The 27,470-nt window shown below is 33.0% G+C and overlaps 1 protein-coding gene, 1 non-coding gene and 1 pseudogene across 2 annotated transcripts; 1 reads left to right on the top strand and 2 right to left on the bottom strand.

The window, feature by feature from the left end:
- Positions 1-15,843: 15,843 nt before the first annotated feature.
- LOC131180902 (ABC transporter C family member 8-like) lies at positions 15,844-22,118 on the top strand (annotated as a pseudogene).
- Positions 22,119-22,759: 641 nt separating this feature from the next.
- LOC131180714 (inorganic pyrophosphatase 1-like) lies at positions 22,760-23,382 on the bottom strand. The gene is made up of 2 exons (XM_058148083.1): positions 23,341-23,382; positions 22,760-23,128 (listed from the first exon to the last, which is right to left on the bottom strand). Exons 1-2 carry the CDS (start codon positions 23,380-23,382, stop codon positions 22,760-22,762), a joined length of 411 nt encoding a protein of 136 aa, XP_058004066.1.
- Positions 23,383-27,020: 3,638 nt separating this feature from the next.
- On the bottom strand, positions 27,021-27,127 carry LOC131181142 (small nucleolar RNA R71). Its single transcript, XR_009149770.1, has one exon. It is a non-coding gene; the product is annotated as a small nucleolar RNA R71 (small nucleolar RNA).
- Between the last annotated feature and the right edge of the window lie 343 nt (positions 27,128-27,470).

Genomic DNA, 27,470 nt, shown 5'->3' with positions numbered 1-27,470 from the left:
CACGGCACCAAAGTTGGATTTAAGAGAGTCAGATAGGGATCGGCTCCATATATTATGATTGATGTTACGAGTGCGTGAGTGCTCCATATTACCTTTTTGATTTTATGATTTGAAAATTTTTTTGATGTTGCATTTCACTCTCTGAGTGCATTAGTTCTAGATAGTTATAGAGATTATGGTTAAAATTGATATTTTACTCTCTGAGTCGAACGCTCACTCCTGTTCAATATTTTTTCAGGTTACAGGAGGATTTTATTTTGGTTAACCTGCTTTTCTCCTTCGCAGGTTGTTTATCAATATTTGTGTAATTTTAATTACTCCTAGAATTTCCGCATGTGTTAGCAGTAATTATTTGAATTTGGTATGTAATATTATATTTATGTTGGACCTGTAAACTTAATATTTTAAGTCTGTTTTGATGAATTGGATGAGGGAGCTGAGGTCCCATTTATTATTATGTTGATGAGTATGTGGAGGGTGAGCTGAGCTCCCCAATGGATTGTTTATTGTGTTTACAGGTCGGGTGAGTCGAAAACTCCCCGTTGGAAAGTCCATTTTATGGCCGGACTCTGTCCGTTTGTTTTCTTGATATTGGGCCCAAATGGGCCTTAGAGTTGGGTTAATGAACAGTTAGGCTTACTACGGGCCTCGGGGGCTTTAAGCTGGCCCAGGTCCTAGTGCCGGTCCGGCCCATAGGTTGGGTCGTGACAAATGTGGTATCAGAGCTTAGGCTCCAGATTCTTAGGGAATGTTCATCTAAAGTGTTGGGAAGAGTCTACTAGGAGTCACATGCGGAGTATAGGATTCTGTTTCGTCTTTTCCTGTAATTCTTTGTTTCTAGATTCTACGTTATACCTCGGGAAATATAAGATTACCTCAGTTAGTGTCTTGATTTTCGTGGAGTACATAGAAACATGAAATAGATTTAGCAAACTTATTGAGATCTACCTTGGAAACACGTACTCCAATAAATACTATATTTTCGTCAGTATGGGTTTAAATGGTGTGCCCATTTCGTGCAAGGCACGAGTACATAAAAGTGAGTCTTGAAAGTACAGTTGCCCTAGATAAGGATGAGGATACCATTGCTGGCAGTCATCAGTGGATGACCCAGACAGAATAAGTTTATGATAATAGAAGATTCAAGAGAGATAAGAAATTAGGAGACCTAGTCTGTCAGGACGTATCGTAGTAACTATACAATGTTCTCGATGTCTGCTCTGTAAGCTGCAGATTATAGTACACATGAGATTATTGTGTAGAGCTGCGTACTTCCTTGTAGTGCTTATGATGAGGATGTTTGCGAGCGGTCTACTGTTTTGGTATAGTAATACCATAACGAGTTCTATATCTATGAGTAGTTGGGAACTCCTAGTTAGGGGTCTAGAGTTAGAATATTGAGAGGTCACGGTGGGGTGATAACTAGAGTCGGTGACTCGATTACCTAGCATGAGCTAGAGTTACAATAAGAATTGCCATCAGACCAGAGGTTTCGGATTAGTTGCAAAGTAAAGGTGACACCTATAGAGTGAGATTATCTAGTATTCAGTATGGAATTTTGGATGGTTTTTGCAGTATGACAAACATTTGGTTAGAACTTAGTGAGAATAGTATACCTTGTGTGTATCAGTATGAAATAAAGTACAACCCTACTACCTAGGGAAAGTCAGAACTATGAATTGATGATTCACAGAGTTATAATATGATAGGAGAGTCATTAATTTGACATGGTTTTGGGCAAGGTGGTAAATGTAGTATTTTTGTTGCAGCAAGTTAGGGTATAGTCCTATCTTTTCAGAAGGGATCGAAAGTTATTACTAATAATGGTGACCAACAAAATAGTGCCCCAGATGGGACTGTAGAGTGTGGTAGAGAGAAGTTGGCTCAGGTATCCTGCGGAGGATGCAAGTTCTATTATAGGAATCATATATAATCAGATCACGATGGATGTAAATCCTTTGAATTGGATGACGGGTTTGGATGCCCGGAACCTTAAGTTTTGGCTAATTGAGTAAACATGGATAATAATAATAATAATAACAAATAAATAAAATTACTACAGAATCAGTTCTCGAGGTGGTAAGGGTATTATGTAAGCTAAAGGATAAGAATAGAGATCATACAATAAAAGTATGACTGTAATTTTATGAGTTCCTTTCTAATTTCAAATTATTCAAAACAATAGTATAATCTAATTATAATAGTGTTAAGAGTAATAAATTAGCGAAGATAAATCACAGAAGGCCAATGGATAAAGAAAGTGCAGAATGAAAGTTTGGACAATTGATTGCAGATGCAATATAATCTAAATGCTAGTGGAAGTACTAGCTAGAGTGGTCAAAGGACCAAATCTGAGTAGCACAGACATATGATAATGCGATAGAGACTCTGAAAGATATAGTTAGCAAGTACAATTTATTATGTTAGGAAAAAGAATGGAACCAGGATAGAATAGTCAAGTTCTATTTTGGGTAAGACAAAGGAAATAAATGAAAGGACAACCTAAGAGCGCATAATAAAAGGAACAAAGTTAAGATATAGGATAGGCTAAGTGTTATTCTTGGCAAGGAGAATGACAAGGATGGAAAACCCAAAATGGGACCACATTAGTGAGAAAAGTGATGGAGGTATGGAATACAATAATAATGAGTAAATGTTAGAAGGTGTGCGATGGTATTGCGGACTACCTAAATAGGTAGAGAAAGAGAAGTTAGTAAGCAGTAAGTTGAATAAAAGTCAGTCTAAGGGATCAAATAGGTATGATGAGAGGAAAAGAATGATGGATAATGACACATAGGTTTTAGGTTAGACTTTTGAGATAGTGAGAAGGTAGTTAGAGGTTCGTTATGAATGTCAGGCAAACATTTTTAGTGTGATCAACAGAATCACTTTGCAGTGAAGCAATAACAACAGAGCAACAGTAGGGGTAGAATAAAAAGTAACAAGTATGGATGGTAATAAATCACTAGAAAGTTTAAGGATCAAATTAATGACCATAGATAAGGGTGGAATTAGTGTTAAAAGAATCTATTAGCGAGAGAAATCTTTCAGGATTCAACAAGGGTTAAGGGCACAATATAAACGATGATAGATATGAATCATAGGTCGAGTATAATTAAAGTTAATAAATTATAAAATATTATGTCAGGAAGGACGATGGTACAGTAAAGGGTTCATGCAGATGATACCTTATAGGTAGAGCACAATTGTGCTAGGAGATGATGAAATTTGAAGAGAGACTAAGAAACATAGGTTAAACGTTATTATATGGACAATCGGGCGTAGTTGAATATAGAGGATATTTTTCTTTCTTTTCAAGTTTAGCTCGTGTTTTGATTCGAGCGTTATATAAGGAGAGCAGAGGCGAGGCAAGGAGACCTAGTTATTTGAGATTTTGATAGACACCAATTCATATATAATTTCCTGATATGAGAATGACAGTAAGTGCATACCTAGTGTTAAGTATGAAAGGACGATCAGAGTAATGACAGGAGTTAAATTGAGTTAGCTACTAAGGCTTGCGACTGTTTTAAACTATGAGCTAGATGAAGTACTATTTATGGATGAGTTTCAATAGATGAAATTGTTGCTGATGGGTAATTTGAGGTTGAAGTTTAGAAAGCTATAGGCGATATATGATTATATTAAGGAGAATGAACACGTGAAGTATCTTGTTTGGAATTAAGGCATGACACATATTTCCTACAGCCGTGTTAGTTCAGATGGAACTTATAGTTTATGGGGCTCATATTCATCCAGGATAAGCAATTTCCTACTAAGGCTGGTAGGGAATGATAATGTTCTGATAGTTACGTTGGAAAAAAGGGGATACAAGAAAAATTTTCTATGGGTAATTATAAGGGTTACGTCAGGGGAAGAATGTCTTTGGTAGGAGTAAATCATAGGGTTAGAATTCTCTCGAATGAAACTAGTAATCAAGATAAGACTAAGAAATAAAAAGAAAGTTAAAGTTGATGATGGGATAGACATCTTTGAAGGAAAAGGTGTAAGGATGAGATAGGACTAAAATTAAGGAATAAGTACAGCAAGTTGAAAAGATACCAACAATACCAAAAATAGGAAAAGGGAAGTTGATAAGATCCAAAGGACAGGAAGAGAGCTTGATAGAGTCAGTTATAATGATGAGGATAAGGAGTGTCTAACCACTGCCCCTGTGTTAACACTACCTATGAGCGGTGAAGGATACAGGTGTCTTGTGGCGCCTTCAGAGTTGGCCTAGGGTGTGTTTTAATGCGGAATGGAAAAGTAGTGGCTTATGCTTCGAGGCAGCTGAAGAGGCATGAGCAGAACTATCCCACCCATGATTTGGAAATGGCGGCTGTAGTCTTTGCACTAAAAATCTGGAGACACTACCTGTATGGTGAAGTGTGCGAGATATACACCGACCATAAGAGTTTGAAGTACATCTTCCAGCAGAGGGACTTGAACTTGAGACAGAGGAGATGGATGGAGCTTACGAAGACTATGATTGCACCATCCAGGTACCACCTGGAAAGGCCAATGTTGTGGCGGATGCCTTGAGCGAGAAAATCTTACAGCGATTTAGCGCACATTTGAGAGAGAAGAGACCACTGATTCAGGAGATACATGAGTTGATGGATCAAGGTTTAATCCTGGATCTTTCAGATGAGGGGGTATTGTTGGCTCACTTTTCAGTGAGGCCAGACTTGAGGGACAGAGTTAGAGTTTCCCGGCCACGAGAGACCAACAACTGATGAAGATCATAGAAAGAGTACAGCAAGGTGAAGGTGGTGAGTTTGGATTTGCCAATGATGGCGCCCTAGTGCAAGGTTCTAGGATATGTGTGCCCGATGTGGACAATCTCAGAAATGAAATCATGCAAGAGGCACACTACACACTGTACAGTGTCCACCCAGGTTCCACCAAGATGTACCATGATGTGAAAGATAGCTACTGGTGGAATGGCATGAAGAGAGACATAGCAGACTTTGTGTCCAAGTGCTTGACTTGTCAGAAGGTGAAGTTTGAACACCAGAGACCGTCAGGGAAGCTGCAAGAGCTCCCTATCCCAGAATGGAAGTGGGAAATGATCACTATGGATTTTGTGACTGGGTTGCCTCGTACCACGCGAGGATATGATTCGATATGGGTAATTGTAGACCGCTTGACCAAATCAGCTCACTTCTTACCTGTAAGGACTACATACTCTGTGGCACAGTATGCCCGGCTCTACATTCGAGAAATAGTCAGATTGCATAGAGTTCCTGCTTCCATAATATCTGACAGAGGGCCCCAGTTCACTTCTCGGTTCTGGAGAAAGTTACAGGAGGCACTTGGCACAGTTGAACTTGATGATGACCTTCCACCCTCGAGACACGGACGATCAGAAAGGACAATCCAAACAACGGAAGACATGTTTCGCATGAGTGTCTTGGATTTTGGAGGTCAATGGGATGAGCACTAGCTTTGGTGGAGTTTGCCTACAACAACGATTACCATTCGGCATAGGGATGGTACCCTATGAGGCAATCAGTATGGAAGAAAGTGTAGGTCTCCTCTGTGTTGGACAGAAATGGGAGAAGCGAAGGTGCATGATGTAGACCTAGTGCAGTACACTTCAGAGATAGTTCCTTTAATCAGGGAACGATTGAAAACAGCTTTCAGTAGGCAGAAGAGTTATGCAGACCCCAGACGGAGGGATATGGAGATTGCGATGGCGTATGTATTCTGAAGGTTTCTCGATGAAGGGAGTTATGAGATTTGGAAAGAAGGGCAAGTTGGCACCTCCGTATATTGGACCTTTTGAGGTTCTTGATAGAGTTGGAGCGATTGCCTACCGCTTGGAGCTACCACCCAACCTTTCTCACGTTCATCCGTGTTTCACATCTCCATGCTCGGAAATACATTCCAGATCCTTCTCATGTACTACAACCGGATGTAATAGAGCTAAAAGAGAACTTGACATTTGAGGAGCAACTCAGAGCCATAGTGGACTACCAAGTGAGACAGCTAAGATCAAAAGCAGTCCCTATGGTTAAGGTTTTGTAGAGGAGCCATCGGTGGAAGAGTGCACTTGGGAGTCGAGCGGGACATGCGTAGCAAGTACCCTTATCTGCTCAATGTGTAATCATATACTTTATTACGCCTTGTGTAAAATTAGGGCGAATTTTTACGTAAGGAGGAAGAATGTAACACCCCGATTTTTATATATTATTATTGGGCCGTGTAGGTATCCTCAATTCGCGGAAATTCGGCGGTTGTCTGGATGCGTGAATTTCCGGCGAACAGACCACCTAGGAAAAGTCTCCAAATTGGATCGAGAATTTTGGCTACCCCACCATTGTTAGGCATCCGAGCACGTTCAAGTCGGAATCGGCAAAGGTAAACCCGAACCTTGCTTTTTCGTAATTTTCTAGTGCTTAAATAGGATTAAAAATCCATAAAATATTCGTGGTAGCTTAGAAAATTACGATTCTTTTGTAATAGCTTAGTAATATTTCTAAGGACGCAAGGCGAGTTTTATAATTTTTAGAGCTTATTTGAGCGGTTTTGCAAAAATGATCAATTATAAGGACTAAATTGAAATTTTGCGTATTGTGATGGATGACTGATTTGATGGGCCCGGGAGGGCTGTGTGATATGATTGAACTGTGGATATATGGATTGTGAGTATAGAAGTGTGTTTTGAGCCATTTTGCGAGTTGGGTAGGTCCTAGGTATAGGGAGACTCTGCGGATTTTCTGCACGACTTAGGGCGTATTGGTCTTTTCTTTGTTTGTATTGAGTCTTTTATATTAAAAATTGTAATGTAATTGTCGGTGTGAGCCGACCTTCTTCCTCGTCCACCGCCTCGGTGACCATCGTCAAGTCTGTGAGTAAAATATTAATTTTAATTATAATTTCAATATTATTATATGTTCGAGATGCCCATGCATCACTTATATGCATATATTTATGTAGTTAAACTCTAGGCACGATTTATGTTGCATTGATAAGCATAAAGTGCCATGAAAGATGTTGCGGTAATATGGAGCAGTGTGCGTGCATTGACGTTCGAGTGATGTGGTGTGGACTATGGATAGGACGGGTAGTCACGGCTTGAGTTCTTCTCTGGGACCCAATCCTTCGAGGGTAGTCACGGCTTGAGTTCTTCTGGGACCCTCGATTTGGTTATTAAGTGGAAGTCCGAAATGAGTTCTTGTTGGCACAAGTTGGATTTAAGAGAGTCGATAGGGATCGGCTCCATATATTATGATTGATGTTACGAGTGCGTGAGTGCTCCAAATTACCTTTTGATGTTATGATGTGAAAATGTTGTTGATGTTGCATTTTACTCTACAGGTGCATTAGTTCTAGATAGTTATAGAGATTATGGTTAAAATTGATATTTTACTCTCTGAAGTCGACGCTCACTCTGTTCAATATTTTTTCAAATTCTGAGGAGGATTTTATTTTGGTTAACCTGCTTTTCTCCTTCGCAGGTTGTTTATCAATATTTGTGTAATTTTAATTACTCCTAGAATTTCCGCATGTGTTAGCAGTAATTATTTGAATTTGGTCTGTAATATTATATTTATGTTGGACCTGTAAACTTAATATTTTAAGTCTGTTTTGATGGATTGGATGAGGGAGCTGAGCTCCCATTTATTATTATGTTGATGAGTATGTGGAGGGTGAGCTGAGCTCCCCAATGGATTGTTTATTGTGTTTACAGGTCGGGTGAGTCGAAAACTCCCCGTTGGAAAGTCCATTTTATGGCCGGACTCTATCCGTTTGTTTTCTTGATATTGGGCCCAAATGGGCCTTAGAGTTGGGTTAATGAACAGTTAGGCTTACTACGGGCCTCGGGGGCTTTAAGCTGGCCCAGGTCCTAGTGCCGGTCCGGCCCATAGGTTGGGTCGTGACAATGTAAATGATAGTCTTGTTTCAATATATTAGCATCATAATGTGTAGATGTTTATTATTATTATTATTATTATTATTATTATTATTATTATTAATTGAATATTTATTTTATAATATACAAATTATAGATTTATAATCAATTATGAATTAAAATATATTAAATTAGTTATATAGTGAGATTAAGATTGTAAATAAAAGAGGAAAGATTACATTCTCTCTTTTATAGGTCATCAATACAAGTATAATCTTAAAAAATTTCTCGCTATGAATGCACACTCCATATTTAATATAGAATCTTAAAAGACTATATATTTAATTATTAAATATATAATAATTGGGATCTAAATAAAGATTTCCCTTTCCACCGTACGCATGGCCTTTCCCATTTTGTCACTTGAGCGGAGAGTGGTCCTTATATGCCATTTTTAGTTAAAGTGATTAGCTTGTCACCCTTTTGGTCTACTTGGAATAGGTTAGGCTTGTTAAAATTGTTGCACATGAAAAAATATATTTTTACAATATATTAATTAAAAATATTAAAAATAAAATTAAATAACTTTAATAATATTTTAAATAATATATTTTTTGAAAATAGTTTTTTTTTTATATCTTCTCAACTTTAATTCTAAACAGGACAATCTTATAAAAAGGTAGCCTGCTTAATAATTTCTTTTAATGAATTTTTAATTAAGGAAGGTAAAATAATTTATTTGACTATTTATCTTTTGTTTGTTTTGTTAAAAATAATTTGTATATAAATAATTCTTTAAAAAAATTATTTTTTTAAAAATATTTTTATTGTTCAATTGGAGCCACTCTTCTTCAATGATTATCATGTAGTGGGGTAGATGTATAGGTGCATGACCATCTAAAGGGCAAATATATTTTAAACCCATATTTTAATTTATTCATCCCTGTAAATGTTTTCTAATGGATGAGAGGTTGAAAACATATTTTGACTTTTAAATTTTTTTTAAAAATTATAATGACATTTATTTTTTTAAAAAAATCTTAAATTACGTCTTAATTTTTTAAAAATATCATCATTTAAAAAGTATTATTAAACTGAGTATGATAATCTAATAATTAATCTGGTTAAACAGCTTCGTCTTATTTCAGTTTCGACTCTCCACACCAACATGTCGTTTTATTTCATGAATGCTATATGGGACTCCGTGGCATACCCTTTTTATAGGGTTGAGCAGGTAGTTAGACTTTTTAATAAAGATTAGATATTAATTTATGTATTCGACTTTTTTAAATTTGTTAAATTATGAAAATTTATAGGTGAAATGAAAGGCTTTTAAAGTTGGTAGTATTGTTAGACCTTTTTTTAATAAAAATCAGTGATTAATTTATGTGTTCAACCTTGATCAAATAATGTTTGTGTCTCATAATTACCTTATCGATAATTATTTTAAATATTTCCTATTACGTGTTTGATATATATATTATTTTCATTGTAAATGACATAAAATATAATAATATTTACTATCAAATTAAGATAAAATATTCATAAATTTAATATATTTTGTTATATTTATAACTTTAAAAGAGATTGAAAATTGCTAGAATTTAAATTTATAAACTCTCTAATATTATAAGATATACAATCAATTACTCAATTACTGATCCAATAGCTGAAATTTATAATTTTTTATAGTAAAATTAGTATATTTTCCAAAATGTTAATGCTTTCCAATTTCACTTGGCTTCAATCAAAAAGGGCAATGGGGGAAAAAAGAGCACAAAGCAATGCTAAGATATGTGAGGGTTGTCCATGGTGAAGCATAAGTTGAAGTTTGAAAGTAGACATTTTCCTCTATAGGCTTACAAAGAAACAAAATGATAAGGTTATTAAAAAAAAAAAAACAGCAAAATAAATAATTCTAGTGTCTTTTCAAATGGAATCCAACTTCAGACTGATAAGAAAATAAACTTTCATCATTACTAACATTGAAAATTGACCTACAGATTAAGCATCACTAGAGAACAAAAGGAATTGTGATGAACTGGGAATGATATATGAAGGTCTTGCATATTGAAGGGATTGAATTATCTTCCCATCTTTTTTATGCTAAAAACAGATGAACAATCAAATGCAAGAAACAAAAACCAAGAATAAAAACAAAAATGCAAAAACAAGAATGATGATCTTGAAATGAATCACAAACCCAATAATTAAAGCTATCATGGGCGGGCCAATATAGAATTCGTCTCCATACACCTTCATTGGCAAAACAAAGCTAGCATTTTACGCAGAAAAGCATGTTTCTTTGATTGATTGCATGAAAATCTGATACACATACAGGGTCTTTTTCTACAACCCACTAACTTAGCTATTTTTGTGTATGTCTTGGTTCAGAGGGTCTTGGATTCTAAGCTCAAGGGGCAGCAACAATTTGGGTCATGCTAAACACATATAGGGTCATTGCCCTATGAGCTTGAGACCATCATGACCCTTAAAGTGGGGCATCAAGTGAATATAAAAGCATGTGGCTCTTTTTCAGCCATTGTTTTGATTTCTAAAATACATGGAAACCAGTCTTTTGTTCTTGTGACATCCTGGATTGCAGATTTTCTCATCATTTTGTGCAAAGATTTTCTTCTCATTTTGTTTGTGGTTGAATCTTGGATTATTTTATACATCATTGCAGTTTCACATACTTTTGTCTATTATTTTAATGGGTTGAAATCAGAAATGCTATGCTTTTTGTCTCATCATTCATTGGTTTAATTAGATTTGTTCATTTGATTGATTTGGTATTATTTAAATATCAATTTAAGATCAGTTTGAAGACAATATTAATGAATGGTAAAAACTTATAAGATTTATTTATTATTGATTTAAAATACAAATATATGAGTCTTATATAAATCGAATTTCAATAAAAAATTTTTCGATATTAGATCAATAAATTAAAATTTATTATCTGATTCATCATGTAACGACTAAGTATTACTATTTGGAGTAATGGGTTTATGTCATGCTTAAGTCTTTTTTCTCTTATGGATGGGTGAACTCATTCTAATGCTTAATGATGCATCTCATAATTTCTTTTGTCCCTTGAAATGATTTTGGGTTGAAATTAAGAATGAAAGATTTTTTTTTTTAATCTTTTTTGGTGTTATTGGGAGGCTTAACGAGTCAATGGCCTTAAGGCTCTTCCCCAATCCCCATTGTCTTCTTTCCAGACAAGAGCAAACAGAAGAGTACATCATTTTTCCATGCAGAAATTATTGTGTAATAAAAGGAATTGGGTAATAGGCCATGTGCCTTGATATTTAAGTGAGAGGTGACAGAAATTGCTGGAGTTTAATTATTTATGCCAAACAAAGATGTCACAAATATCTCCTCAAAGGCCCAACCACTTCAGGCTATGATGGGTCTGTTCGCTTAATTTGTAGACCATTTAGAGGTTAAAGTTCAGGTTTTATCGTTCAAACCATAGCCCAGCACAAGGGTGTGACTTCCACCGGCCTAGCTTGCTATTGAGAAGAGATTCCCAAGTCAAAGTCTATTACAGCACAAGCCCAAATGCCCAATTCTTGCAATATTTTCTACTCAGAATGCAAAGATGGATCGAGTCAAGGCTGACAATTGCCTTGGAAAATGGGGTGCTCACTGCTCACTGTGACTGGGCTGAAAGAGAACAAGCCTGAGGCATCATCGGTTTTGTTCGTTATCACAAGAGCAAAAGCTTGACGGATGCCCAAACATCCATCACTTTTTGGTATAGGTTTTAGGGTTTCATTTCAGAAAAAGCAATCATGAAAGCTTCCTTAAAGTTCCGAGATGATCAAAGCCGGGCTTTAGAGCCGCTTTTCGCTCAAGTAAGATTCGAAAACTACAGAAGAGACGCTTATAAAACGAGACAAATATGGATTAAAGACACGTGTTTCACTTGAATAGCATTTCCTACTACATGTTCAGGTATTGATGTTATTCATCTAAATTCGATTTAAAAAGTTAACGTTTGTTTGAATAATTTAATATGACAATTAAAAATGTCAAGCGCTCAACAAAGAGATAAATTTAATAAAAAAATTATAAATATTTTATTTTTGTTAAATATTTACTATTTACTTTTTAAAAAAATCTATAAAAAGAAAAAAGCTTTCTCTTTTATTTTTTCCTAATATAAATATAGTTTGTATAATCCTATTTTTATTGAAATAGAATCTTAATAGTACTCAACATTCGCTTTTTTCTTTTTTTTAATTACTTAAGTTAAAATTATGAAAAAGGAGATAATCTCCTTTAATTATAAGGTTATTTACTAAAATTTTAATTTATTATTATTATTATAGTTTTTAAATTTAAATTATAAAATATTGAAGAGAGTTAGAAATGCTATATATTTTTATTAATAGAATTACTTATGAGTAAGAATATGCATAACTTCTCTCCTCATTCATACTTTTATATATTATATATTATAGATATAATAAATAAATATATAAATTATAATATAAAATTATAAATCAATTAAAGAAATAATATATTAATAAATAGTTAAATTATAAATTATGTAATTAATTTATTAATTTTGTAAATATTAAATAAATTATATATTATTTTTTTATCTAATTCTTTTTATGAAAATTAATAACTTATTTAAAACATGAAAGTTACATTTTTTTAAAAATAATTTTATGATTTTAATTAATTTTTTTATAAATTTTTATCTTAGAATATATTAAAAATATATTTTATATATTATAATAGAGCAATAAATTTTAATAATTAAGTAATGAAAATATACCATTCTTATTCGGCAATATAAATTCATCAGTTTTTTTAAATATCTCCTAAAAACTCTCCTATGATATAAAAACTCTTTTATATTATATTATAAAATAATAATTAAATTTACATTTAACTTAAAATAAATTATAATTAAAAGATTGCATTTTAAATACTTATTAGACTTCATTTTATTTTTTTAAATATGAACCATGATAAATTGTAATAGTGAATTATAATAAGAATTGTATGTGAAATAGAAGTTGCCATTAAAATGTGTAAAAGAATTTTATAATGTTAATCATTTTTTTAATTAAAAATTATAATAAAGTTTGTCATACATATAAAATTATTTTTAGGATATAATTAATAATAAGTGGAAATTTTAATTTATATTATTAATATTCATTAACAATTTATTTTAATTTTTTAACAATAGAATATTTATGATTATATATATATATATATATATATATATATATATATATATATATATATATATATATATATATATATATATATATATATATGTTAAGATAGATTTTGCATTTTCGGGTAAATAAAATATAAAAATTAAAAAAAAAAATTTATATGGAATTATTTTCAGAAGAAGATTTATAATATACAAACAATATATTTATTAAAATATAGTTAATTTAGAAAATTAATAAAAATAAAATTTTAAATTTTATATATATATATATATATATTTAATACACCAATTTGAAGAAGAATGGATTGGCACTGGGTAGGAGAAGCGAAGCACATCACTCTTCCTCAACAATTCAAAGAAATATAAGAGTCTCCTGCTGTGATAGTTGTAGACTTCTTAGAATTACGTCCTTAATCTAACTCAACTTTATAGAAACTCACCGAACTCGAGATGGCACTCAATGAGATGAATCATAGAGCACCGATTCCTATTACGCTCCAGAGATAATATTTAATTATTATATTAATATAAAAAGTTAAACAAAAATAAAATAAAATCATCTCACTTCTTAGAATGTTTTTTTTTTGATTTGACTGTAACTGGCTTGATATATTTATGTTTTATAAATTCTGTAGTGAAAGTATTTTTAATTTTAATTTTTATATACACTTTATTTGAAATAAATTATTTATAAGAAAAAAAAAATTTAAATGAATTTTCATATAATTATGTTTTTTTTTAAATAAAATTTTTATTAAATTAAAAAAATTAAAAATTTTCATTCTAAATATAAGAATTAACAAAAAAATCAATTAAATTAAATTTTTTAAGATTCTAGACTCCAAAATAATGAAAAATTTTAAATATGTATAAATAAAATGAACACAATATTCATTGTTGTGTATTGTGAGATAATTTACTTGCTTCTCATTTAAGAAATAATTAGCCTTTTATCACGTATTATATGAATTATTTATTATTTTATTTTAGTAATATAAATTAATATATATTTTTATATTTTCATAATTATATTATAAAATTATGTTAATAATAAAATATTTAATTAATGATAATTTTATTTCATGTAATAATAAATTTTTTAATGTTTGAAGTTATAAACTTAAAAATTTTTAAAATTAAAAAAAACGTTGTGAAAAAGAAATTTAGATTTTTTTTTTTTTGCATAAGATAAGATTTTAATAGTTAAACTTTGAAGAAATAAAAAAAAATTGATGTTTAATATAATAAGTTAATTTTTATATAAAAAATATAAAATAAAAATAATAAAGAGATTATGCCCTTAATGATTTTTTAAGCAACTTTTGAAGTTTAAGTGTCACACTCTTATAAATTAATCTTGAAACTTCAGCTTTAAAATATATACTAGTCATTTTATCCATGTGTGTTGCACAAATTATTTATTATTTAATAATATAAATTTATATGATTTTTTATTTTATATTTTTATAATTGTGTTATAAAATTTTATTAATGATAAAATTTTTTATTTATTATAATTTTATTTTAAGTGTGAATAAATAACTAAATTGATTAAATATTATTTTTAAATTGTGAATATAAGTTAGCTATAATTTTTATACTTTTTAGACGTCAAATGATTTCAAACTCTAAATTTTTTATATGAACATTTATTTTTTTAAATTTAAATTATAAAATTTTTAACAAACAGTTTATCAAATATAAATATTAAGATTTTGAAAAAAAAATAAAAATGTAATTAAATAAAAAAAATTAAATTACTGAAATCAGTGAGTGGAAAGGGTGGGATTTTAATAAATACTATATTCAAAATCTAGACAGAAATGAGAAATGAATTTATTTTTTAGTATTAACAAATTTTATTAAATTTTAAAATTTGAAATTTAATAAATAATAAATTATTTGTATTCTTTTAATTAATTCATATATACATTTTACTGGATAAAAAAAATAAAATTTAATATATTTTTTTAATCTAAATTTTAAAATTTAAAAGGATAAACGGACTCATGTGAATTTTAAATAATTGTTATCTCTATAATCTTATTTGCATATTAATTAATCAATATCATTTATAACATGGCATATTTTTAATGATTAATGTCAGCTAATTTATTTAAATAGGTGGCATTATGCATATGCTACAACTTTAATATATACATGTATATGGATATTGATTGGGTAGGTTAATCATAAAAACAGGGAAATTAAAAAAAAAATTAATTTTAATTTTTTTAAAATTATACCATATACTTATTATAAAATCTGTACTGTTACTAACTAATCTGCAACCTCAGTTGCCAATGGAGTTGTCTGATCTACCAAAGAAACGTAACAAAATGTCAATTTCATCCTAAATTATTACTATCCTTCTAATTCACTCTCATTCTTTCAATTCAGACATGCTAACTGTGTTTCTTTCCATAAATGATATGGAGTGGGGCTTGGATTCAAGTCTCTTATGGTGCCAGTTGGTGTTGTGGTGTAAATTATTTTCATGCAAAGGTATTGATATGCTATTTTCTGAATGACTTTCTCTTTTATTTAATGATCTTTCATGGAGTGCATTTTATTGATCTTTTCTGGATGCATTAATTGGAAGTATTTCTTTAATCTTTTTGATCTTGAGATCTGCATTTAGCAAATATTTGTGCACTTGTAATGTAGGGAAAAAAAGAAAGACAACCCAAATTCAAAAGCTTGTACCCAAACCTACTGACAGTACCGCAGAATAGTTGGGACACGGCTACCTTGATATTTCAGTGAATTGTGGAGTTTCTTTTTGTGCTCTGTATTGCATAGGCTACTTGCTGCAACTGGAGCAAAATTCTAATCAGAGAAAGTCCCTTCAATGATGGCATTCCTGGAGACTTCACTTGGTACCACATTTTATTTCTTGATTTTTCATTCTTTTATGAATGCTTTTAGATGTGGTTCCAAGGGTGAAAAAAAGCACTTTGTGTTGTTCTTGAAAAAGAAAGAAGTATGAAAAAAAAAATGATGATCATGATTGAATGGCAATTAGATGTGGCATTGACACCAAGTATATAACATATACGTGTATTCTTCCATAATTTGCTTTAATCCTCTCCTCTGCTTGTAGTTGAAGATGGTAGTCTTAGAAATTATCTTTCAAGTTCTTGAATTACCTTGAATTTTTATGCTATTAGACTTATTTTACTAGTTTGAAGTGCATATGTTCTGCTAGAAAAAGTAACAAGAAAGAAAGACTTGTAAATCTGATTGGATATCACTTGGTTGTGCAGGGAGACTTTCTTGGATTTGCAAGGAAGAACTCGACTTGGGTTCTCCATGCACACAAAGAACTATCATAGATGCTGTAAATCTGCTATTCCTTGCCGTCTTCTATCTGTTTTTGCTTGTAGGTTCTGTCAGAAAACATCGAGTCAGAGGAGGCAATGAAAGGGACTGGATCTTTGTGGTGGTTTCAATCTGCTGTGCTCTTATTAGCATCGCATACCTTGGTGTTGGATTATGGGATCTAATAGTCGAAAACGATAAATTCAATCATTTGATCTGGTTGTTTTATCTTGTCAGAGGACTAGTTTGGATTTCCTTGGCAGTTTCCCTGATTGTTACAATATCCAAATGGAATACAATTCTCGTTACTGTTTGGTGGTTGACTTTTTCTTTATTGGCTTCAGCCCTAAACATTGAAATTTTAGCAGGAGCACTTGGCATCCACGTTCTGGACATTCTGCCATGGCCTGTAAACCTTTTGCTTCTATTTTGTGCTTTTAGAAATTTCAGTCATTTTACTTCTCAACAAGCCCCACGTGAGAGCATATCTGAACTCTATTAGGTGAAAAGGAGGTAAAGAATCAATCAAAACTAGCCCATGCCAGTTTTCTTAGCAAATTGATGTTTTCTTGGATTAATCCTTTGCTTAAGTTAGGCTACTCAAAACCTTTAAATCTTGAAGATATCCCTTCTTTAGATCCTGAGGATGAAGCTAATATAGCCTACCAAAAGTTTGCTATTGCATGGGACTCACTTGTAAGAGAGAATAACTCATACAACACTAGGAACTTGGTTCTTTGGGCTGTTACAAATGTACATTTCAAAGAAAATATATTCGTAGGTGTGTGTGCTTTGCTTAGGACAATTGCAGTAGTAGTTCTTCCTCTCCTGCTGCATGCTTTTGTAAATTACTCCAATCTTGATCAGCAAAACCTGTATCATGGTCTTTCTATAGTAGGGTGTCTATTTCTTGTAAAGATAGTTGAGTCCTTGTCTCAAAGGCATTGCTTTTTCCTATCAAGACTGTCAGGAATGAGAATGAGATCAGCCTTAATGGTGGCAGTCTACCAAAAGCAGCTCAAACTTTCAAGTTTGGGAAGAAGAAGGCACTCAACAGGTGAGATTGTGAATTACATTGCAGTGGATGCCTACAGAATGGGAGAATTTCCTCGGTGGTTTCACGCAACATGGAGTCTTGTACTACAACTGTTTCTATCCATTGTCGTTCTTTTTGGGGTTGTTGGTCTTGGCGCACTTACTGGATTAGTTCCTCTCCTCATATGCGGACTTCTCAACATGCCGTTTGCAAGATTTCTACAAAAATGTCAATACGAATTTATGATTGCTCAAGATGAACGCCTCAGGGCTACTTCCGAGATCCTGAACAGTATGAAAATCATAAAGCTACAATCATGGGAAGACAAGTTCAAGAGTTTAATTGAATCCTGCCGAGAAAATGAATTCAAATGGTTGGCTGAATCACAGTTCAAGAAAGCCTATGCTTCTCTCTTATATTGGTTGTCTCCAACAATCATTTCTTCTGTCATCTTCTTGGGATGTGCTCTTTTCAGAAGTGCTCCATTGAATGCTAGTACCATTTTCACAGTTCTTGCAACATTGAGGGGAATGGCGGAGCCTGTCAATACAATACCTGAGGCTCTTTCAGCTATGATCCAAGTCAAGGTCTCTTTTGATAGAATCAATACTTTTTTACTGGATGATGAACCTAAGAATGAAAGCTTAAGTATAATTCCATCTCAGAACTCAGATCAAAGTATTATGATTCAAGGAGGCAAATTCAGCTGGGATCCTGAACTAATGACGCCAACAGTGAGAGAAGTGAACCTGGATGTCAAATGGGGGCAAAAAATTGCAATTTGTGGGCCAGTTGGGGCTGGAAAATCATCGCTATTGTATGCCATACTTGGGGAGATGCCTAAAATTTCAGGAACAGTTAGTTACAAACAAACACTACTATCTTTACTAATGCATTTGTTTGCATCTCCTAGTTAAAGCATGTCTTTTATACTTGCTATCAGGTTAATGTATTTGGATACATTGCCTATGTTTCTCAAACTTCTTGGATTCAAAGTGGAACTGTTCGTGATAACATACTCTATGGAAAGCCAATGGACGAGGCCAGATATGAGAAGGCCATAAAAGCATGCGCTTTAGACAAGGACATTAATAGTTTTAATCATGGAGATCTCATAGAAATAGGCCAAAGAGGACTTAATATGAGTGGGGGGCAGAAGCAGAGGATTCAACTGGCTCGTGCTGTCTATAATGATGCTGATATCTATCTCCTTGACGATCCTTTTAGTGCAGTAGATGCACATACTGCTGCAATTCTATTCAATGTAAGGGGGAAATAAATACAAATTCTCTATGCTTCTTCACAAGCATGCATGAAATAATTGCAGAAACAACTTACTTCAAACTATAATTGCAGGACTGCATCATGACTGCCTTGGAAAACAAAACTGTCATACTAGTGACTCACCAGGTGGAGCTCCTCTCGGCAGTGGACAGAATTATGGTAGAACAGCTTACAAAGAAATATATATATATATATATATATATATATATATGCAGAATTTTGCTTCATTTATTTATCGTACAGTGTTCTAAGAATTTCAGATAAGTATGTTATGCTTTTCATTTTAATAGGTCATGGACGGTGGGCAAATTACTCAATCAGGAAGCTATGAACAGCTCTTGATGGCTGGGACAGCATTTGAACAGCTTATGAATGCTCATAAGGATTCAATAACAGCATTGGAAGCTTCAAACTATCAAAGTCAAGGAAAATCTCTGACTGTAGATACGGTTAGGCTAGATGAGTCTAATATGTCTTATACCACTAAACAAAACAGTGAAGGAGATATTTCTGCAAAGGGTGTGCCTGTAGTGCAGCTAACAGAAGATGAAGAGAAGGAGACGGGAGATGTTGGATGGAAGCCATTCCTCGATTATCTACTTGTCTCAAAGGGAATGCTTCTTGCATGCCTTGGCATACCATGTCAAAGTGGTTTTGTTGTTTTTCAGGCTGCTGCAACTTATTGGCTGGCATATGCTATTCAAATTCCGAAACTCAGTAGTGGCATTTTGATCGGAGTTTATGCTCTGATATCAACACCCAGTGCTGCTTTTGTATATTTGAGGTGTTTTTTCACAGCCCATATGGGATTAAAAGCTTCCAAATCCTTCTTCTCTGGCTTCACCGGTGCAATTTTTAAAGCTCCTATGCTCTTCTTTGATTCTACTCCAGTTGGACGGATTCTGACTCGTGTAAGAATATACGTAACTTCAAGTAAACTTGAAAAATCCTTTAACGCAAAATGCTCTTGATTGCAGAAAGTATCTTCTCAACCAGTACCAGTTATTTATTTAACATTCGTCTATTGTTGTACTTGCAGGCTTCCTCAGATTTGAGTATCTTGGATTTTGACATTCCTTTCGCGTTTTTCTGGGTGGTGACTCCTCTTCTACAGCTTGTAGCAACAGTAGGAATCATGGCCTCAGTCACGTGGCAGGTTGTCATTGTAGCCATCCTTGCTTTAGCAGGTTCAAAATATGTTCAGGTAGATACAATTTTCAACTTCTTGGCTTCATCTAATTTCTAACGCAAGGGAAGAGCTGAATTCATTTTCTCTGTTGTTCCTACTCAAAAGGATTATTATTTAGCCTCCGCAAGGGAATTGATAAGGATCAATGGTACAACAAAAGCTCCTGTCATGAATTATGCAGCTGAGACATCACTTGGTGTAGTGACAATAAGAGCTTTCAAGATGGTGGATAGGTTCTACCAGAACTACCTAAAGCTTGTGGACAAGGATGCTGTACTTTTCTTCCATTCTAATGGAGCCTTGGAGTGGCTAGTTATGAGGATAGAGGCATTGCAAAATGTGACTTTATTAACTGCTTCTCTTCTACTTGTATTGCTTCCAAAGGGCGCTGTAGCTCCTGGTAACATTAGTTTAAAGATAATAATGGAGTGTTCACAATATTGTTAAAAGATGTAAAATATGAACTTCAATTTTTGGTCTGCAGGACTTGTGGGACTTTCATTGTCTCAAGCATTGTCACTTAACACCGTCCAAGTTTTCCTGACACGTTGGTATTGCAACTTATCCAACTACATCATAGCAATTGAACGGATCAAGCAGTTCACGCATATTCCACAAGAACCTGCGGCGATTGTGGAGGACAAAAGACCAGCATCTTCCTGGCCCTTTAAGGGTAGGATAGAGCTTAAAGAATTGAAGGTGAGAGGAAACTTAATAAACTCATCTTTTCTGCGACTGAATGACTGAACTTGGAGCACAAATTACCCTGAATTTACTTCCTAATCCAATCTATTTTATAAGTGCACTGCTCATTTGTGATTTTACTACAATAACATATTCTTCATTTTGATTCTTTAGATAAGATATCGTCCAAATGCTCCACTAGTTCTTAAGGGAATCAGCTGTACGTTCAAGCAAGGGACTAGAGTAGGAGTTGTAGGGAGAACTGGAAGTGGCAAAACCACTCTAGTCAGCGCTTTGTTAGCCTGCAAGTGGCCAAATTCTTATAGATGGACTTGACATATGTTCTATTGGTCTCAAGGATTTGAGGATGAAGCTCAGCATCATCCCTCAGGAGCCAACACTTTTCAGGGGTAGCGTTCGAACTAATTTGGATCCTTTAGGCCTGTACTCTGATCATGAAATATGGGAGGTGAGCCAACTGATTCCTGGTAAACCCCTTTTCTTTTTTGTTACAAACACTTGTCACTTAAATATTTGACAAGCTTTTTGCCTGCAGGCTTATGAGAAGTGTCAGCTTAAGGCAACAATAAGAGGTCTGCCTAATCAGTTGGACTCATCAGGTCAGTATACTTCATCAATCAAGAGTTAGTTCAAAGGATGCATCTAAAAACAAATTCAAGAATCCCAAGAAAGAGGATAAGAATTCTTGTGAAGTTTTTTCTTTTGAAAAAAAAACTCTTGTGAAGTTTTAAAGCTCATGTGGAGATGTATTCTAATATATTCTAGTAATTTTGCAGTGTGCGATGAAGGTGAAAATTGGAGCGCTGGGCAACGCCAACTCTTTTGCCTAGGAAGAGTCCTTCTAAGGAGAAACAGAATTTTAGTTCTAGATGAAGCTACTGCATCCATTGACGCTGCTACTGATGCCATTCTACAAAGAATTATCAGACAACAATTCTTAGAATGTACAGCAATAACAGTGGCACACAGAGTTCCAACTGTTATAGACAGTGACATGGTTATGGTCCTCTCTTATGGTATATTTCCTCTTTCTAACCTTCTTTCTAATATCAAAAAATGAAAAACCAAATGATATATATTTTTAGCAGAAGCAATAAAAAAACACCTTTCTTGCAGGGAAATTGTTGGAGTATGATAAACCTTGGAGGCTTATGGAGATTAACTCTAGCTTCTCCAAGCTTGTAGCTGAATACTGGTCTACTTGCAGGAGGAACTCCTACAACAACTTTGCAGCAGAATTCCCTGATATTGTGAATCAATCATAATAGTCATATTAAATAGTTCCTGTATGGAGAAAAAAAAATGTTGCTTTAAATAATGTCTTCTTGATAAAGTATCGAGAAATCGATGGGTTCAAAGGCTCGAGACCCATTCAGCCTGACCTGAAAAGATACCAGACTTGATCAGGGGTCCTGAGCCTAGTCATTGATAGTTTTTCGATGGCCAATGGTCTAAATATCTTGAATTTTGTATGCTTTTTAATTATATAATCTTAGTTTTATCAATTTATTATTAATTCTCAATTCTTATTAATTGGAAGTCTGGCAACCTGCCATGGCAATAACAAAGCAATATTTTGGAATTTCTAAACTCAGGTAGGTGCAGGTTAATATATGAGTGGAAAATTCCAGGAACTACCACAATACAAAAACAAGTGTTAAAAAATGGGCATAGGATATATGGTGGATATTCTCTTGAAATTTTGCTTAAGGAATCAAATCTTAAGCGGTATGAAACTCTTAACTGCACAATTCTTTATTCTTCCTTGATGCCGATGCTGCCCATCACAGGTGTAGTAAGCAGTGAAAAAACAATTCACATAATCAGAGGTTTTGCCAGAAAATGGATGGCAGTCTAATTTTCTATTTTCTGCAATTATATTGGAAAGCTTGCTCTTTCTGGCTTCTGAGATATTTTTGGCTGAGTTTTCCCTGTTGGCTACTACTGACAGGACTTAAGACAGAAGCAGAGACTATCAATATTTTACAAGTTAAAGCATACTTGTATATGGATTCATTCCTTGGTTCCATTCTTGATCAGAAGCAGCATCACAAACTTTCTTGCTTCTTGTTAACCCAAGAAAAAAAAAGGAAAGAAAAAAAATCCTGTTAATTTGATAGGTGTGGCATCCGCCAACATTTGGGTTACAAAAGCTTATTACTGAGGAACAGCAAGAGCTTTAGGGAAGGCTTCATGGGCCCCAGTGGTTATAGTCTGCAACTTGCAATCAGCAGAGAATAACTGAGCAGATTTTTCGTTGCTTTCTTCCATAGAAATTGCACCAATAACCTGAAGCAATACACGTTCTAGCTCCTCCCCATCGATCCATTCATGAATTTCTGCCTTGATAAGCATGGGATTTCTGCAAATTAAATCCCACACAGGAAAATTCTTCCTTTGCATCAAATAATCTGCCTCTGTAAGCTTCAAGCTTGGGCAATAATCACCAACACCATCACCAAGATAAATGATTTTCTTGTTTCCCTCCTTTGCTAAGGAAGCCTGGATCCTTTCAATGATGGGACCCTATTGAACAGAAAGCATAAGCATAAAAATTAGAACTTTAATTCTCCCAATTAGGATATAAACTCAACATTATAATATAAACACATGGACTGATGGACCTTATGCTATAAAGGATGGGGTCACTAGGAACGCAAGTTGACAAGAATAAAAAATTTTCTAAAATTATGTCAAAATCAGAGGCTAAAATGAGAAACACATGCACATATATGTACCAGATATTCAGGGCACAATGAATTTTTCTTAGCATAAAACATGGCTGAACCCTAATTTTTAAAAAATATTTTCATTGTTTAGTTGCAACAATAAATTAATTCTAAGTGTTTATTTCAAGCATATATAAGAATTTTTTACATTTTTATAAGATTATCAAAATTCAAAAAATGAAAAATGAATTTTTCTTTTCATATTTCTTAAAATTAAATTAATTTTTCTAATTCAAAAAATATTTTTTTATTGATATTTTTTAAATATTTCAAATACTAGATAATGTAAAAAAGATTTTATACGTGAAATAAACAAAGCCTTAATAATTAATGGAATGCATCTAATCTAAACACAAAAACAAAGATGATGATTATTATTATGATGTGTTTTTGGAATGTGATTATTATGTGTTAATCTAGGTAGGTTGGTAAGGATTATGTCACCACAAAGGCTAATGTAAGTAAACTTTTTCAAGTATTTCATAACCTTAACAAGGTTAGTGTACTCCAATTAATTAGTAGACTATAAGTTGACTCATCAAGCCATAGCCATTACTTGCCGAGGTAAATTAACGTCATTATTACGTAATATTGTGAAATTCCTTTATAAGGTAATTTCTCCATCAATTGGAGCCACTCTTCTTTAATGATTATCATATGGTGGGGTAGATGTACAGGTGCATGACCATCTAAAGGGCAAATGTATTTTAAACCCATATTTTAATTTATTCATCCTTGTAAATGTTTTCTAATGGATGAGAGGTTGAAAACATATTTTGAATTTTAATTTTTTTTTTTAAATTATAATGACATTTATTTTTTTTAAAAATATCTTATATTACTTCTTAATTTTTTAAAAAATATCATCATTTAAAAAGTGTTATTAAATTGAGTATGATAATCTAATAATTAATCTGGTTAAATAGCTTTGTCTTATTTTAGTTTCGACTCTCCACACCAACATATCGATAATTAAATATTATTTTTATTTAGAAATATGAATGAGTTAACAATGAGTTTTGTAATATTGTATTTCATGAATGCTATATAGGACTATGTGGCATACCCTTTTTATAGGGTTGAGCAGGTAATTAGACTTTTTAATAAAGATTAGATATTAATTTATGTATTCAACTTTTTTAAATTTGTTAAATTATGAAAATTTGTAGGTGAAATGAAAGGCTTTTAAAGTTGGTAATATTGTTAGACCTTTTTTAATAAAAATCAGTGATTAATTTATGTGTTCAACCTTAATCAAATAATGTTTGTGTCTAATAATTACCTTATCGATAATTATTTTAAATATTTCCTATCACGTGTTTGATATATATATTCTTTTCATTGTAAATGACATAAAATATAATAATATTTACTATCAAATTGATACATGCAGTTTGCATAGTCATTTAGGTTTAATTTCATGGCTATTTTATTTAATTGTTAGTCACTTTTAGCCAAATTTATTAGTTATTTAGATAGTTTTTCATGATTGCTAATTTTTGGATTCATTTGTAATTTTACTTTGTTTTATAGAAAAAATGGTATTTTTGAAAGACTAAAAAAAGAAAATTTGCCAATGAAAAGTGATTTCTACAGTCAAAGCTATAAAAAATAAGTTTAAAACTTGAATTATGCAGTGACCAAATTGCGCATAACTTGCCGCATAAGTTGTGCAGTTCTGCACAGAGAGAAGAAGCAATTTTTCCTTTCCTGCCGAAACCTGCATAGTCACTGCATGACTCATGCAGACTTGCTCCTTGCTTATGCAACTTCACACAGAGGGCCCAGAAACCTACCGAAAACTGTATAAGGGACTGCATAACTTATGCAGTCCACTTATGCAGTTTTATAGAGTCTTCATAATGAGCTGGCAGAAGATTTTCACATGAAAAACATACTTCAAACACAACATTTTAGGGCTACTTGTCAGAAAAAGATATAAAGAGGCCCTTATCTCATTTTGGAAAAAAAAAAAGAGACAAAAAAAGGAGCAGCAGCAGGGTAAGAGTCAAAAATTAGAGAGCAAAACGTCACATCTCCATTTCTAGACCAGATTTGGAGTTTTCTTTCCTTTCTTGCATATTTTCTACCTTTCTTGTATTGGGTTTCTTAGTTTTTAGCTTAGATTAAAGATTTATTTCCATATTAACTCAGAAATTCTTATAAATATTATGGATAGTGAGTAGTTTTCATTAGATTCTGGAGTGGGGATGTAATATTTGAGATATTTTATGGATTTTGATTGGGTAATCCATATTTTGTGGTTTTAATGAGTTTTATTCATTTCTTGTGTGCTTAATGACATCCTTGGTGTAGGACCCATTAAGTATTGTTTTTAATCCATGGTTGAAGCACCGAAAGGAGAAAACCTTGTGATAGATAATCAAGAAATTGGACTTAATTAACTTAGTTCTAGAAATAGACTAAGGATTAAGAGGATTTACAGATTAATTAAGGAACTTAATGGGTTTTGATTAGTTTTAACTCCACGAAAGTAGGATTAGATTGATTAAGGCACTCTTTGTCTCACTCGAAAGGGTATTCAAAGGATTTAAGAATTAATCTTCTTAAAACTCGTAAATTCCATAAGATTGGGTAACCAATTTAAAAATCTCAAAATAGCTTGAATATGAACCCCCGAACTCCAGAATCGCCTCTTTTATTATTGTTAATTTCTAATCGAATTTAATTACTTGCTATTTTAAATCTTGCCATATTTTAATTTGCTTATTTTAATTTGATGTAAATTTAGTTAAATAATTACATTATTGAATAGATTATTGATTTCGCACATATAAATTTCTTACCTCAATATCCATTAATTTATTGCTTTAATTTTAAAAATAGTTCAAATTAGTGAAATTTTTATATCGAAAATTCAATCATTAACACAACTCCTCGTGGGAACGATATCTTTTCTATATTACTTGTACGACCCGTGCACTTGCGGTTGGGTCACATCAAGTTTTTGGCGCCGTTGCCGGGGAGTTGTTTGTTTAAGATTGAATTCTTGATTATTTTAGTTGTTTATAGTTTTATCTTTGTTATCTTTTCATTTTGTGTTTTTTTTTTTTAGGTACTCTTAATCTTTTATGAGAAGAGCTAGAAGCACAAGTGACACATCCTTATTGTTTAATCCTAAAATTGAGAAATTTTGTAGAGCCAACAAGAAAGAAACCAGAAAAAGGAAAGAAGCCTTGAGAGAAACTGAAATTGAAGCAGACATGGCTGATGAAAGAATTAGAATTGGTGGTAATGCTGGAAATGATTGAAACAATGAAAATGCAGCCCAAGGTGAAGAGGTTGTAAATGCTAATGTGCCTAGGGGAAGTATGATGGATCATGTATTTCTTCGTTTTGATGATTTGAGAGAGAGCATAGCAAGACCAAGAATTGATGCAAATAGTTACAAGATAGATTTTGGGGTTCTTCAAATGATTCAAAATTCCCAATTTGGGGGACATCCTTCTGAAGATCCACACACACATCTAAAGAAGTTTGCTATGATTTGTGATATGCAAAAACAACCTGGAGTATCTGATGATGCAGCAAGATTGAAGCTATTCCCATTCTCTTTGAAGGATAGAGTATTGGATTGCCTTGATTCTTTACCTCACAACTCCATTACAAATTGGGAGTAACTCACTGATGCATTTCTTGCACAATATTTTCCACCTGGAAAAACTCAAGAATTGAGGAATCAAATGACAACTTTCAGACCAAGAGAAGATAAAACTCTCTATGAATCATGGATGAGATGGAAGGAATTAGAGAGACAATGCCCACATCATGCCATTCCAAAATGGATGATAAATCAGAATTTTTACACCAATGTTACTCCTGCAATTAGAGGGATAATTGATGCTCAAACATGAGGAGAATTTATTATGAAGCATGAAGATGAAGCTTATGAGCTATTGGAGAAAATTGCAAAGAATACTCATCTTTGGAGTAGTCCAAGAGGACCAGCTCCAACTCAAAAGAGGCAAGTTGCTGGAATGTATGACCTTGATCCATTCAATATGATTAATGCAAAGTTTGATGCACTTACAAATGTTTTGGCTAAGAAGATGGAAGATTTAAGTATGTTGGTGAGTTCATCATCATCATCTGGAAGTTCACAACAAGTTGCTTATGCA

Source organism: Hevea brasiliensis, chromosome 6 (assembly GCF_030052815.1).
Source record: "Hevea brasiliensis isolate MT/VB/25A 57/8 chromosome 6, ASM3005281v1, whole genome shotgun sequence".
Taxonomy (NCBI): domain Eukaryota; kingdom Viridiplantae; phylum Streptophyta; class Magnoliopsida; order Malpighiales; family Euphorbiaceae; genus Hevea; species Hevea brasiliensis.
Note: the sequence above shows the minus strand (reverse complement) of the source record. Positions and strands in the feature narration are given on the sequence as shown.